Genomic DNA, 16,062 nt, shown 5'->3' with positions numbered 1-16,062 from the left:
GGTTACACCACATGGGATCATCCTTCTTCTCAGCAGGGAAGAGTCCCAAGGGGTGCATCACCATCTCCAGGGGATGGTAGCCACAGAAAGTTGTCAAAGTCTTCATGGCTGCTGCTTCAACGGTGTCGTCCGTCCTGAGTCCAATCGTCTCAGAGTCAAGAGAACGCCAACCCGGCTGAAGGGGATGAGCCTCCAAAGTCAGCCAGACCCGACAACGAAGTACCCGATGCTCCTCATACAACTGCACCGTGTACAAAGGGGGCGTAGGGTAACCGGCGGAGTTAAGCACTTCCCACAAGATGGAAGGAAAGCCATCGCGAGAAAGGAACTCAGAACTAAAACGAGAGTCTCCTCCACTGGCGGGGGTGGGTGAATTCATCTGCGGAAGGGAATCAAAGGTAAAGATTATGGTGGAAGGAAAAAGAAAAAGAGAGCCCGGATGGTTTTAAAGAAAGTGGGTTAGCTCAAATTTTGATTCCTCTTTGTGTTTTATAATGCATGCATGCTGGAAGAAACGTTGCCTCTCGAAAGAAAATAGGGTGCTTTTTAGGGCATCCTTAAAAATATAAGTACTGGCCCACGGGGCCTAATTAGTTAGCCACCTATTTCTCCCTCTTTGCCTAAGGCCTTTCGTCCTAGGTCTAGCGGTCTAGTCCTTACGATCTGTAACAGTTTCTATGCAAGTTTTAAATTTTGAAAATTGGTATTCATGGTTTATTGTCCTTCTTTGTGGTGGAATTTGCTCTGATACCAGCTGTGGCAGAACCACCCGAATTATTCCAGCTTAAGTGCCCATGTCACGCCTCAGGGGCCGTAACACACTTAAATCGGAATAACCCGTGAGTCCTTGAGATCTAGTCTGATAGAGCCACTTAACCAGGATCAAATTCCACAATCTCACTCGAAGGTGAGTCACAGAAGAAATACAATAAAACAGGAAACCTCAAATTAAGTACTGAGTTATTACATAAATCAGAGTTTTTGAGTAGCAAATAAAGTTCACAAAATAAAGTGCAGCGGATAATCGATGTCGTCGGTAATGAGGAATTGGGCAAGGCCTAGCCCACTACTCCTCATGCTCCTCTCCTGCCGGAGCAACATCCCACTCGACCGTCCAACCCGATGGCAGGGTGGTAGGCCAAGTCACACCATCAACCATTTCCTGAATGGTACCTGCAAAAATTGTGCCACAACCAAGGCTGAGTATACTAATACTCAGCTAGACTTAACCGGTGTGAGGAGTCTACTCCTCTACCTCTAGACTATGCAGCTGTTTGGCTGAGGGGTTTGGTTTGCCAAAAGCACTAGCTGTTTCTAAAAGCAAATTTTAGCTTTTCAAATTCTATCATCATTAACTTAGCTAGATTTGCTCCTTCTAAGCATACATGGTAACAATCAATTAGTTCAATCAACAAATTATCTCATGTAACCACATTTCACTTCTTACTCGATGCAGTACAAAGGGTCAAGCAGTCTCATTAGCTGCGAGAAGCAGACGATTCGAATCGAGTTTTAAACCTTGCAAGGTAAACCTAAACACACGACATGTCAGGGTACTCTGACCCCACACATGACAACCGTCCCCATCGATTCCCCGTTCGCGTCCAGGCCTCACCGCCTTGGCATACAATGCTCCACTGACCCCGGCTGCCGCCGTGCAGTGACCGCACTTGTACCCACCATAGCTAGCATGGGAGACCCAGTCTCAGGTCGCATGAGGGATAAAGTCCGCGCCCGGCTTCACTCGGGTACTAGGTTTACCGGTTACCATTTTTCCCGGCATGTGCTTAGTACGTTCAAAAGCTTGACTCAGGTATCCACACATTAATCCTTAATTCATTTTCCCCGTCTCATGGACAAGGCATCCTCCCTGGATCCAAGTCCATAGACCAACATAGATCTCGTTATCAAGATGAATACAATCAATTCCTGACCTCGCGCGAGTGCTAGAAAAATCACTCGACTTCTACCGAGATCCTGATTAGCAAGCAACTACTCGACCTAGCATACTAGTATTCATTTCAAAAAGGAATCCTAAGTTCATGCAACTAGAGGTTCCAAGCAACTCCTACACTTAAGTGCACATTGCAATCCTACAAGCATTAAGTGCAGTAAAATAGTATAATTAACAGGTTATGCATATAAACCGGAGCTTGCCTTCAATTGCTGGGGCTGCGGGGAGATCCTCAATAGCAGCCTCTGAAGCCTGCTCCTGGTCCTCCTCTTGGACATGTCCTTGCTCGGGGATGAGCACGTACTCTTCGTCGGCAATATTACAATCTAATGAATGCAATGCGTAAGATATATGCATGATATGATATGTGCTTTTAGAAATTACAACTTTAAAGGTGTATGATCTTTTGAGTTAAACAAGTTAACTTTACTTATGTAAGTCCCTTGGGTGGTATACTTAGTAAATTGGGTCAAACTTAGCTAAGGTAAGTGGTAGGTTTATTTTTTGGGGTTCCACTGAGTTCTTTTTAAGTCTTAGGGATAAATGATAAGTTCTCAAGTTAGACTTATCGGGGTGAGGTTTTGGGCAAAATAGCTTTAAATGAATAACTACATCATAATTTCTAATGCTGGGGTTCCTACTATTTTTAAACAGTGTCTAAATAAGGTTTGAATATCTGCAAATTTTCTTAAGTTCAGCACAGAAGAAAAACTAATTTTCCTTAATTAAACAAGGTTTGGTGGGTTTCTGTTTTTAATTTTAAACTCTAAAATTTAGAACAGAAAGCATAGGGTTTATCATTTTTAAATGATGGTTCATAATATTCAGGAGCTAGCAAAATTGGTTTGACAACTTTTTATGAAGAATTCATCAAGTTATGGGTTTTCTAAGTTCTCTGGTCATTTTAAAAAGAATAACAGAATTGGTTTAATGGAAATCCACTTTGCACTGGGGTCCCTGGCGGGTTTTTAAGTTTTCCTTGCGAATCAGTCCTTAAGCTACTATTCACATGAGTCACTGACGTTACAGAAAACCCCTCGGGTTCTACAAATCCTAACCCGAGGTCCTTCTTCTATCTTAAACAGTAATCGCGGTGGAAGAAAGGGCGGAGGGGCTTACCGGCGGCGAGATTGCTCCGGTGAAGTGGTCGAGGATGTAGGGGAGGTCTCGGGGATCACAACGATGTGCGGGTCACCATCGGAGATGGCCGGAGTCGGTCGGTCCACGCGCGCAGGCGGGGATGCTCGTCGGCGGTGAGGAGTCCGGCCTGGTCACGGCGAGATAGAGCAATTGGATGGGTCAGAGAGATTCATGGGATGCTAGAGAAGATATGGGTGCAAGGAATTGGTCGGAGACTCACTGGATAGCTCGGTCCATGCGCGGCGGCGGAAGACCGAAGTCCGGTGAGGTCGATCTCGGGCCTCCGGTGAAGTCCGGCTGGGTCCGAGGGTTTGGCAAGCTTCACGGGCTACTGGCGGAGCTAGCCAAAGCATTGGCTCGACCAGAGGATAGCTGGAGTGGGCTGGCCACGGTGGCCGGAGCTCTGGCGGCAATAGCGGGCGGAATTGAGCTCGCCGGAGCTAAGGGAAAGTGGCTGGCCGGTGAGGGTGAGTGCGGGGCGAAGTGAGGTGCGCCCGGGGAGGCTTTATAGGCGCGGGCGGGCACGGCTGAGGGCGTGGGCGCGCGGCGGACTTGACCGGACGCCGGGGCGAGCGCGCGCGCGGGTTGGGCGAGCTCTGGCGTGCCGACCAGGGTCGAACACGTGTGCCCGTGCGTTCTGCCCAAGTTCTAGCGCGTGTGGTCGCTCATCCGAGCCTGCTCTCGCCTTGGTCAGTGCACAAAACCTCTTCTCCTCCCTACAAGCTACCATTCTTGTGTGGGGGTCATAGGATTTTGCCTACTGGTTGCAGAGATATGGAGCCAGGAAATCCGGTCTGTCTCCGTGCCCAAACCCGAGGCAAATCCAAGGTTTTGTCGTGTCTAGGGCTCGCGTCCCAATGCCATCTTCTGGCACACGACACAGGGGTTAGTTAGCCACACTTTTGTTAATGGGGCCATTAGGATTCGAGTTAGGGATCAAGGTGAACATCCCTGATCTTTGGCTCAAGGTCTGAATTTCAGAATTCTGAAATTCAGAATTCCCATTAAGTCCCCACATGAGAAGCTTGTTTTGGGGTTTTATTTGACTTACTTTGGCCAAGCTTTCTCAACCTTTCTTGTTGCTCATTAAATATACTTCAATTTTTATAATTGGCTCAATTCATAATTTTAAATTTTTCATACCCTTTTCCTTATTTTCTTGAATTTTGCTCATAGGGCTCACTTAGGGTTTTCATTAGGGTTGTACATTCTTATCTTCTTTAAAAGACTCAATTGTTTTGATCATGATACTTTTAAGTATATACTTGGTGAATCCTTTAGTACTTAAGTTAGTTTGATGCTCATGCTTACTTTGGTTCACATAAAATAATGGTTCTTGGGTTGTTATTTGAGAGAAACCCTAGGTGACACTAGGGTGTCACAACTTGCTCACTTCGGGCATTGGGTGCTACACCGAAGGAGAGAGGCAACTCTATTTTGCCGACGGGAAATGTGCCCTTGCCGCCGAAACCATACCACGGGTTGTCCGAAGGCTTGAGCAGGCTGTGGCTTATGCCCATGCGGTCGAAGGAATGGAGGAAAATGATGTCTGCTTGACTGCCATTGTCGACTAGGACTTTGTGCAGGTCCTAGCCTGCTATGCTGCAGTTGATAACCATGGCGTCGATGTGGGGGGCGCTGCGCAGATCGACGTCTCGGGCGTCAAAGGTTAGTGGCACATGGGACCACTTCGTCTGCACGACCGGACCGGTGATGGCGACGTGGTTGATGCTGCGGTAGTGGTCCCGCTTCTGCCGCTTCGTGTCGAAGTCGGTGCTGGACCCCCCAGTGATCATATGAATGACTCCGCATTACGGCTGATCGGCGAAGTCCTCTTGTTTTGGGGCATGGGGGTGGTGGATGTTTTGTTGTTGCTGATGTGGAGGTGGGGGTGGGGGAGGTACGATTTGTACTTCCTGGTGGTGTTGGTATGCGTGGTGCGGTGGATGCCGAGCGGGGGCGTGGATGTATGGTGGAGGGGGCTACTGATATGTGTGTGCGACAACTCTAGGGTTGTCGGCTGGTTGCGCTCGTGCCATCTTGTCTCTGGTGGCCTTCGTCTCTGGGCAGTCTCTGGTTTGGTGGGCGCAGTCTTCGCCGTGAAATAGGCAGTAAAATCGGCGCGGCGGTTGCGCACGTCCCCGGCCCGGTCGGCGAGTTCCGTTTCCGTGGCCCTGGGGGGATATTCCTGGCGGCGAGGGGCCTCACAAGCGGGGTGCTGGATGGCGATGTTGTGCACCTGCTGCTGATTGCGGTCGTCCCGACCGGAGTCTGGCTGCGGAGTCCTCGTCCACGTGCGGCTGGACTGTGGAGCATCTTTGGGTTTCCTCTAAGACTCAATTTTGCGCTGGTGGAGTTCTTCGGATTTGGCATATTTTTCAAATAGATGATACAACTCCTGGAGGTTCTTGGGCGGATCCCTGATGCAGTGGCTGTAGAGGACGCCGGCCCGAAGGCCACTGATGGCGTAGTGGATGGCGATTCGGTCATCGACCGAGGGTAGCTGTGACTTGAGTGTCAGAAACTTGCGGTAGTACTCGCGCAGAGTCTCCTTTTCCAGCTGCTTGCAGAGTGAGAGTTCGGCCAGGGCATCGGTGTCTGGGCGGTACCCTTGGAAGTTGAGCAGGAATTTGTCCCGGAGGCTTCTCCAGGAGTCAATGGACAACGGGGGCAATCTGGTGAACTAGGTGAGAGCTGGGCCCTAGAGGGAAATGATGAAAGACTTAGCCATCGTGGCGTCGTCCCCTCCGGAAGATGCAACGGCGACCTGATAACTCATGATGTACTGTGCTGGGTCAGTACTGCCGTTGTACTTAGGATAGGTCCCTGCCCGGAAGTTGGTAGGCCAGGGTGTCACTTGCAGGTGTGGCGGCAGGGGACTTCGCTCGTCGAGGTAGTTGACACCTTGGAATGCCGCGACGTGTGGGATGGCGTGATTGCGGTGGGCAAAGTGCAGGTCTTCGACTCGTGCGCGCTGTTGCAGGGGTGGCCCGTGTTGTAGGCCGAAGTGGCCTTCGCGCTGCATTAGCGCGATCTCTTGCTCGAGCTCCCGGGCCTTCTGCTCTTCGTCTCGTATCATTTGCCGCACCTTGGCTTGTGCAGACACACGTTGGCGCTTAGCCTCAAGTATCTCTTTTTGCTTCTGGAGATTGCGGTTCTTGATGCGCAGGGCGCGCAGCTGTAGCTGTTCTTCTGCTGAGACACCGATGACTTCGCCGTCCTCGGTGAAGTCCGTGCCCTCTGGTGGAGCGAAGCCTGGGGGAGGTTGCGGCTGTCCTTCAGGGCCGTAGGTGCGGAGAGCGTCGTCTTCGCAGGTGCGGAGGACGTCGTCTTCAGTGGCCTCTTGGTGGGTGGAGTGGGTGAGGGCGAGGGCCTTGCCCTTTTTTGTGGCCAGCAGTGCTGCCTTCGCAGCCTCGTCAGCCTTCGAGCTAGCTTTCTTGGGTGCCATCGCGGGTGGTTTTTTCGTAGCACGAACGGTGGGCGCCAAATGTTGGAACTTGCTTTACGGTGCAAGTTGATCCAACGTGGGAGTGTAGCAACGCAAACAGGGTTTTTGCACGAGATGTCAATAGCTCTGTTAATCTAGCCTCTCAAGGGCACTGTGCGGGGTTACTTATAGGTATCTGTGTGCCCAGCGTCCAGTGTTAAGGACGCATGTGCCCTCAGGCGCCTAGGTTATCCCCGGAATATTCCCATAAAGCAGGGTTACAGACCGTAATTACAGGGAGGCTTTTACATAATAGGCCCGTAACGCGCAGCGGCCACGCAGGACCTGTTACAATGGGCCGGATCGCACGTGGGCCTCCATGCAGGACGAGGTCGCGAGATGGGATGACCTTGTCATAGGTCTTCGTCCGGCGCCGTGTCGGGCGAAGGGTAAGTCTGACCATCGTCTTGTCTCCGTCGATCCAGCGAGGTCGGCGAAGGCATCGAGCGAAGGGTGGCGTCTTCGCCTTCGCCCCAACAATGATGGGCATAGAAATATGCTCGGGGCTGAATTAACAGTTTCCCATCGTACTCCTTACATCAAGTTTAGGTTATGGCCATGTCTTGTTTGTCTCATCGGGCGTTGATCTATTTGGCTCTCTACTTGTAACCATTCTTACAAGTGGAATCTATTTTTGTATATTCCCATCCTTGCTCAGTTTATTTGTGACGCGTGAGATTTCTTATTGGTTATGTCTGGTATTAGCGTTATGACTAAAATTGATGACACCACAACGAAACCGGGGGCCTTCTGTGTGTGCGCACACATGGTTGCGCTACTTGGCACACGCTGGTATCATGGTTAGTTGTTGTAATCCATTATGAGGCTATATCAATATGTTATCTCTGCACAAATTGTTCTTACCACGTGAGATTCATTATTGGTGCCAGTTTCGTAATGGTGTCATAGTTAAGAACTTATGGTACCGCGACGAAACTGAGAGCCTCCTTTGAATGCGCACAGAGGATTTTGCTGCTTGGCGCATGCTGGTGTCGAGGTCTCTAGTCATGATCCATTATGGAACTACACTTATATGTTATCTTCCATTGACCCTCCCTTGAAACAATTTCTATGTTGTTTGTGAAATGATCAAACAACATTTATCATCTCTGTTGGATCAAAAGGACATGCCACTTTCATGTGTGGTCTCATTTCTTTTGATCTTGGTAGTGACTACTCATACAAGTTCCCTTTACGTCCTTTGTGTAAAGGTGAAGCCTTGGAGCTTTTTAGTGTTGGAAAACAACTGATTAGCTCTCAAAATGGAGATCTGTTTCCCTGCTGCTGAGATGTAGGAGTTTGTTCATTCGCTCTCTTATTTAATCCATGCATTCCCTAATCAAGTTTGTTCATCTCGCATGAAGAAACGCACGAACAACCTGACCAAATGGATTTCTACCCAAATGCATGACCTTTTGCTAGCAAATGTGAACTCTCAACCCTTGGCTTACCGATGGTACTGAGAGGACCTACTCAATGTCAAAAAGGTAGTTCAACAAGTGGGTTTTACTAACTTGTAGCTACATTGTGAACAAAGGTTGAGTTTAGAGATCATTTTGTCGAGTTGTCTAAACTCACTTCAGTTCAGTCTATCCTGAAGAAACCCTTATAAAGATCAAGTGAAGGATATGAACATATGCGCAAATCTTATGCCATATTGGTTTAGATTATGAGCATATGTATCCTAACCCTACATTGTTGGCCGAGGTACCTTGCCATCCTCAGCTAACTGGTAACAGCCTGACCACAGTTCTAGTCGTGTCTCGATCGCCTCACGTGTGCTTTTCCAGCGTATGTGATCAAGTCGAGCCATGCCTAGTGCTTGATAGAATGGATTAGACACGAGACAGCATTTACAGATCCTTTCGCTGGTGATTTTTCAAGTTTCTATCATTTTCTTGGACTTGGATTCTCTGGCTAACACGGGTTAACTGTGATGTTATTCAACATTCACACCTGTCTCATGTGCTATGAACTTACCGTGACCACTTGTTGGTAAACCTCTTTCTGTGTGTTTTACCCAAGAGGTTGCATCTGATTCTGCTTGGGTAAGATCACGTATTTGCCACTCGCTCAACAGAATCAGACAGTAGTGTCATCAGAAAAAGCAAACTACACACATGGAACCTTATGTGTTCCTCTGGCAGATATCGTCTCTATTGGTGGACATCTCTAAAATTAGCTTAAAGCGATACATGTTATGTCCCCTAGAGAAAGCAACATTCTGAGACACTCGCCTTTGCTTGGAACTGTTTTATGGTCATCGCTAATATGGACATGGGTTACATGCTTCTCTACTTTCAAAAGTCTTTCGCTCCGAATCTCGGGACAAGATTCTTTTAAGGGGAGGGTTGTAACACCCCAGGTGTTTATTGTCTGCTCGACCACGAGTGCAGACTTTAACACGTGATAGCAGTGAATAACAGTCTCTCTGTCTTAATCTGTTTCGTCTGTCGCGAGTTCGACATCGTTTTTATTTATCTGGGCTCTTCCTAAATTTTCGTGATGTTCGGAACATAGTTGTTCCGAAAATCGGTGCGTCCGGTGATTATTTAAAATTCGTCGCTCGCACGAATACGGATTCAGAAGCTCGACCCACTTGGATGATTTTTATCCCGGGCAAATCAATTTGAACTCGACGAATAAAGTTTCCGGAACAAATTATCAGAACCGGAATCAGTTTAATCATATTTGTCTCATTTATCGTCACTAATAAAATTTTGGTCTGACTAAATTAGACCACGCCCAAATCCCAATACCAAAACTCGGATTTCTGAAATTTGTTTCGTTAAAAATAAATAAGATTCAGATAAATCCTAATTGGTTTCGATTTAATCAAACGGTGTCACAAGTACCGTCGACCCGTATTATTGTGATCTGACCCATTTATACTCTGTTCAAACCTTAATTTTAGAGCTCGGATTTGTGTTCTTTTGTAGAAAAGAAAAAAAAATATCTTCTATCTTTTACCACCACCGTCACGTATTTTCCCCTTTCATCTTATACACGCCAAGCCGGGGAAAAATATCTTTTTCTCAGATTTTTCCTCTACTGTCTTGGATTGCTCACGGCGTTCATTTTTCCTGCGTTTGATCTTATCTCTGCGTCGCTCAGCTCTAACGAAAAATCTCGCCACCCCTCCTTCAGATTTTTCACGACGCTCGCTGCTTCTTCCTTATATTCTTCCCCTCTGCTGGCACTCCTTCCACACGCGCGTAGCTTGCTAGCGCTTTCTCCATCGCGCTCTCTCTCTCCAGCGCCCATCTCCCTCCTCTACTCGGTCCTCCTCTCTGTGCGCAGGAGCTTCTCCCATGGCCGCGGCGCCCTGGCTCCTGCTCTCCTCGTCGCGCGCGCCTGGGCGCTGCCCCAGGTGGTTGTCTGCCCTCCTGCATTGCGCCCAGCCGCGCCTGCTCCCTGAGCTCCTTCCCTGCCACGCCGGAGCTCCCTCCATGGCGCCCGAGCGCCCTGCCCTCGGCTTCCTGCTTGCATCACGCGCCCTCGTCTTCAGCCCGACGCTCATCTCTCTGCTCTTCTTCTTCAATCGCCGCGCGCTCTCCCTGACGCACTCACCCATGCCGCGGCATCCCTGCTAGGACAGTGCCCGGCCGGATCTCCCTGGTGCCGCACCCCTGCTCCTCCCTGTTCCAGCTCGGTACCCAGAGCCCCAGCGTCGGCGCCCTTCTGCTGTTCGCCATGGCGCGCCTCAAGCTTCTCCCTGCGCGCGCGAAGTTCTCTGCTCGCCCAGTCTGCGCACCACTGTATCTCTCCCCATGGCGCTCCTCCCTGCCCCTGCTCGGATTTCCCTTCCGTACCGCGCCCCCTCGGCTCACTCCCTCAACCTCGCCGACTCGCCAAGCTTCCTGCTCGCCTCTGCGCAGCGCTCAGCTCCCTCTGTCCGTTCCCAGCCGTGATGCTCCCTGGCGCTTGGCCTGCTCCGGATCCGAGGCTGGTCGCCCTGTGTGCTCGACTGTGTCTTGTCACAAAACCCCGACGCCGTCGTCCCCTGCCGTGCCCCGGATGTCGTGCTTGTTGTGGTCGGCTCTGGTGGTCGGCATCGTCGACTGTCGATTCCGTCAGTAGCCACATTAATTCGTTATTGTTCCGTACGCTGCGAGAAAGAGATCTAGGGAATCTCGGTAAAGAAAAAACGAACGCCCTCTGTCGCTTCCATGTTGTGCTGAGAAATGCTCCCACCGGACATCGTCGTCAATCTCACGGATTCAAATCGGGTTTAGGTAATGATAAGCCAGTTTATTGTTTCAGATAATGTTTGATTGAGGGTTTGGATATATTAATTATGTCGGTCCTCTTGCTCATAGCATATGTGTTGTGGTTGTAGATATAGTATTTATTAGGATACCCGAATCGCTTGCAGCGATTTGGTCAAGGTCGTGTAGTGAATCGCCAGTTTGAGATGTAGATTATGGAATAGAGTTTCGGTGGGTATACTTGTCGAGTAGGTTGAAACTAGTTAAGTTAGTTTTGAGAATGGTTATGGCCGATTGTGGTTAGCACCGTCGACCTATATCTTATGCATCTTAATTTATAACATGGAAACATATGTCTAGTGTAATTGGATTGATCTGATGTTGTGGTGTGCTTGTATTCAATGGTGAATTAATCACATTGTATAATGATCGTCGTAGGTTAGGTTATGTGAGTAGTACCTCGATGGGTGTATATGTTAAATATAATTAAATAGGTTCTACGTATGTGATGACTAGTGGTCTTAAATACTAGTAAAATGTTCTGTTCATATGGTAATAGGATGAAGTTAGTATTTTGTAGAGTGCTCGAGATCTATTTATGTTATGTCTAATTATGTTGGTACATACATAAGAATTAGGTTGTTGTAATTATGATGATGACTTAATCGTAATATTATCTTGTGATACCCGTCTTTATATGCATAATGTATTTCATTTAGGTACGATAATTAATCACGTGATGCGGAGGACCAAAGCTGAGTCGACCACAAGAGGATGGAAAGCGTGAGCCATTCGCAAGGTGATGCTGATGGACGAAACTGAAGATGAGCAGACGAAGCAAGTATCAGAATAAAGGCTGATCGTCAAGTGATCGACGTTTAACAAACACTAACCTAGTGTTTATTTCAGGCAAGCCCCGGTGCATTTGCCACCTCCTTGTTGTTTTAAAATCTTTATCACCTTGTTTGATGCATTAGGTGATAGGAGTTGTGTGCTAAACAATTGATGCATTTCCTTCCTTAGAAAATTGATTACCCTCCATTGATACCCTTTATGAAAGGATTTTTGATGCTTAGCCTTGCTTTAGAAAAACAAGATGTTTTGTTTTAAAAACAAAAAGTGATGCTTCACAGTGGATGGGATGTTTTCAGAAATAAAACTTGATGGTGGATCCATCACCACCGTGTTGGGTTCAACATCTGAAAAGATGTACCTCTGTCAGGTACCAAACTTTGGGTTTAAAATAATAAAGCTGAGACCAGGTGGTTGACTTGCACGAGAAGAGTCTCGGTGTAGTGTCTCCGTCTGAGTCGATTAAGGACCGTGTCGATGTAGGCTTGCTGATTGAGGACCTTTTAACTGGCCACATGCCTCATCATGGGTAAGCTTTGCCTCGGGCAGACTAATACCAGAAAGGCCAACACACAATGGGAGTGGAGAGATGCGAGAGTAGCGTGTACCCTCCGTGGCAAGAGGCTGGACGATTGTGTATCTGTGCTCTCGGTTGGCATGAATCCGGTGTGGTTTTAAGAAACCCGGTGGCGAGTTGACATATGCAAGGGTTAAGTGCTACATATGTCATGTGATTGGAGATCCCTAGCTGGGTATTAATCGATTCGGATCGTCGTTACTTCTCAGATATGAAGACTTGGTCACTGCCCTACACGTAGCAATCGAGTGAACTGAAGGGATGATAAAAAGACGGCTAGTATAGGCCAAGTGCTTGAACTAGGATAGAAAGAACTCCAGATGCAGGTAACTTTACTTAACCTGACAAGTAAAAATGGATTTGCAAGGATCCACTCATAGTAAGCTTTTCAGCAAACCGAGTCTTTGATTCTTGATAAGCCATACCTTGAATCCTTTTAAAACCAGCATACCCTTGAGAGTCTTTTTTTTAGTTGGGTAAGTCTTGCTGAGTACTTGTGTACTTAGGGTTGTATTCCCATTGTTGCTGCAGGTTACAAGTCACTTTGATTGTGATTGGTGTTAAGCGCCGGTTGGCACGACCTTCTTATAAGTCTAAGTACTTCTTCTATACTTCTTATTGAGGATTGTCATTGAGCTAGCATATATTTCAAAACTATAAATAATTTATAATAGTTCAAAGTTATTTCTTTGAACCACTTTTGTAACCACTCCGATAAATATAATGTAAATTTGTTGTAACTTGTAAAATTTGGTAATAAGATTTCCGCTGCAAAAATGTTGGTGTGTGATTTGTGTTTACTTAATCCTGCGGTCCTGGTTGTAAGTGGTTTATCCGGGGTCCATGGGACACTCGTACAGATCCTGTTAAGTTATCCGGTGCACATGCATAGCCGTCTGAGGTCTTTGAGACAAGGATAGGTGCATGTGGGCCTAATAACTTGGGAGGTTCTGCCACAAACAGGCTCATATCGGATGTGGTTGTGGAGAAAAATGTAGTCGTAGTGTCCTCTGATAAGGGGAAGAAAATTGAAGAAACCACTTCGGAAAGCATGAACGTCGACCTACGGCACCTGGACGGCCAACAGCTTTCCGAAGAAGACATATCAGAATTAAAGGAATTTGCTATATCCTGTGGCTACCAGCCTGGTTCAATGCTCTTCAGCGGGGTTGATGAAGAAGTTGTGGGATGCATTCGCGACTGTGTTGAGGCAAAAATTATAAGCACTCTGTCCAAGAGCATTGGATTCCCGAAACTTGAAAAGGATATTAGCTTCTATAGACGTCAGCACATCGTCGACAGCTTATTTTATTCAAACTTCAAAGTAAGACTTCTTTGCAAGTTACCGTTGATATCTTCGTATTGATTTTGGTATTCTAACTTTAATTCATTTTTACAGAGTTTATTGCTAAGTAAAGCATTGAAAATGCAACAAGATGACGAGGATAGAAAGAATGAAGTTGTTATCAAAGGTTTTGAAGATAAAATCAAGAAACTTGAAGATTCTTTGAAAGGAAAAGGTGATTTGTTGTGCTCAACCGAAGGATCGCTTGCCGAAGCTTAGGCTGAGAATGAGAGATTAAGCAAAGAGTTGAAGGAGACTCAGATATTTTTGCAAGAAAACTCCATCCGATTCAGTCATGAAACCAAAGCTTTGAATATGACGATCAAGGTTGAGGCTGAAAAGAACCTGAAGCTGAGCGAATCACTCAACAACCTTAAGAAGAAATGTTTTGACTTCGCAACTCAATGCACTGCTCGATTAAAAAGTATATTCAATTCAGTTGGAGTTGCATCCGAAGAAGCTAGTCTCTCTGCCAAAGATATCCCCGGGGCACTTGAATGCGTCGAGAAAGAGGTTGACGTCCTCGATGAATTCATAACTGGCCACGGTGAATTCTGTGCGCTGGTAGCTTCTCACGGTACAACTGCCACTTTCATAAAATCTGGGTGCAACCATGCAAGGGCCGTCAACAGGCCAAACATTGGCCTGTCTCCAGCCGACCTTATTGACATTCCGGCCAAAGCCCAAAGTATTGGTAACAGATTTATTACCCAGATCTGGGCGAAGGGCGGTCGAGCACTGGCTAGAGATGAATCTCGAAATCTGCTTAGTAAGGTATAAAAAACCTTTTTACCTTGCACTTTTATTTCATATTTTATCTTACCACATTCCTCAGTGCCTGCCTTTGTCATTCTTCAGGATGATGATACCAAAAGCTAGCAGACCGAAGCTATAATTGAAGCGTTAGAGGAAACTTCGGAAGCTTCGTTTGCTAGTATCTGTAAAAATACTTGTTGAGAACGTTTTGTGGAAAGAGATGTATTATTTGACAAAAAAGTTATAGTTAACTATGAAGAAATAGTTGTAAATATTTTGTAAATATTTGTAATGCTATTTTACCTTTCCTCCTCGTGTTTACCTGTAAATGTTTTGTTGTGGACAAAACCACTGCTCGTAGCTTTTTGAGCCGAAGGCGAAAAACACATTTCCTTCTTTTCGTTCACATCGAAGCACCTTTCGATCATAATCAAACCATCTTCGTATATAGAAACAAAGCATCTTCGTATATAGAAACCTTCGCTTTTCCTATTAGTGCTTTATGCTTTATGTCATGATGATGAATCTACAGATGCCTAATGCATGTTTGTATGAATGCAAAAGATGATGTAATGAAGCATGCAAATGTATGACGAAGGTAAAAAATCACTCGAATGCATACACAGACTCTGATCCCCTTAGGAACGACTTTGGAGTTTCTTCACCTTTTACTTAGGTGGTACTTCAGCTCTGCATTCCCTTGGGAATGACTTTGGAGCTAAGCTCTGCATCCCCTTAGGAACGACTTTGGAGCTTCTTCACCTTTTACGTAGGTGGCATTTAAGCTCTGCATCCCCTTAGGGACGACTTTGGAGCTTCTTCATATTTTTTTACACTCATTGGTGTAATCCCAGATCTTTACATTTTACATGTGGGGGAATCTGGCCCTTATATTGCACAGGGCTGCACAAAAAATAAAAATTACAACCTATGGCCCCATTAAAAACCTTTCTCCCCTCTTGAAAGGAAAAGGGTGCCATAAGGAAAAAATAAGAAAATTACAAAATTTACACATAATATCTCCGGATCTCATCTGCATTCCAAGATCTTGGAATGTCATTATCGTCCATGTCTTTTAACCTGTATGACCCAGGCCTTGACGAAGATACCACCAAGAAAGGACATTCCCATTTAAGCTGAAGTTTTCCCAGTGTATCCGGGTTGTCCACTCTCCAAAGTACTAAATGTCCTAGCCTGATATTCTTTAGTCTTACCTTCCGATCACGTAATTTGACTGTTTTGGCTTGATACTTATTGATGTGTTCTATTGCCTGAAGTCTGGTCCCTTCTTTCGTATCTTTTGTTATTTTACAATCATCTTTGTCTTCTGCCAAAGCTAAGGACCTTATTAAACCCGCTCTTGCTTCTTCTGGTGTTATTGCTTCATCACCGAATAAAAGCTTGAATGGGGAGAATCCTGTTGACCTTGAGACAACAGTGTTGTGGTTTCATACCACTTTTATTAGTTCATCTGGCCATTTTCCTTTCGGATGATTGAAGATTGACTTCATTATTCCTGTTATTATGATTCCATTAGCTAGTTCTACCAACCGATTTGATTCTGGATGTCTTACAAATGCAAAATTTATTTTTGTGCTGATTTCGTCACAAAAATCTTTGAACGTTTCAGCATCAAACTGAGTTCTGTTATCGACTGTAATGGCCTTCAGCACACCAAATCGATAAACAATATTGTGCCAGAAAAACATTTGGACCATGGCCGAAGTGATTGTAGCTAAAGGT

General features: G+C 46.4%; 1 protein-coding gene across 1 annotated transcript; it reads left to right on the top strand.

The window, feature by feature from the left end:
* Nucleotides 1-9,820: 9,820 nt before the first annotated feature.
* Nucleotides 9,821-11,167, top strand: LOC100193017 (uncharacterized). The gene has a single exon (NM_001138185.1). The coding sequence runs from the start codon at nt 10,275-10,277 to the stop codon at nt 10,659-10,661; it is 387 nt and encodes a 128-aa protein (NP_001131657.1). The 5' UTR covers nt 9,821-10,274; the 3' UTR covers nt 10,662-11,167.
* Nucleotides 11,168-16,062: the final 4,895 nt, after the last annotated feature.

The sequence above is a fragment of the Zea mays genome, chromosome 1 (assembly GCF_902167145.1).
Source record: "Zea mays cultivar B73 chromosome 1, Zm-B73-REFERENCE-NAM-5.0, whole genome shotgun sequence".
Lineage (NCBI taxonomy): Eukaryota > Viridiplantae > Streptophyta > Magnoliopsida > Poales > Poaceae > Zea > Zea mays.
The sequence above is the reverse complement of the archived record's forward strand: the minus strand, read 5'-3'. Positions and strand labels throughout refer to the sequence as shown.

Bases quoted from the DNA above. Each gene is read 5' to 3' on its own strand.
- LOC100193017 (NM_001138185.1), top strand. From the start codon at position 10,275: ATGGCGCGCCTCAAGCTTCTCCCTGCGCGCGCGAAGTTCTCTGCTCGC.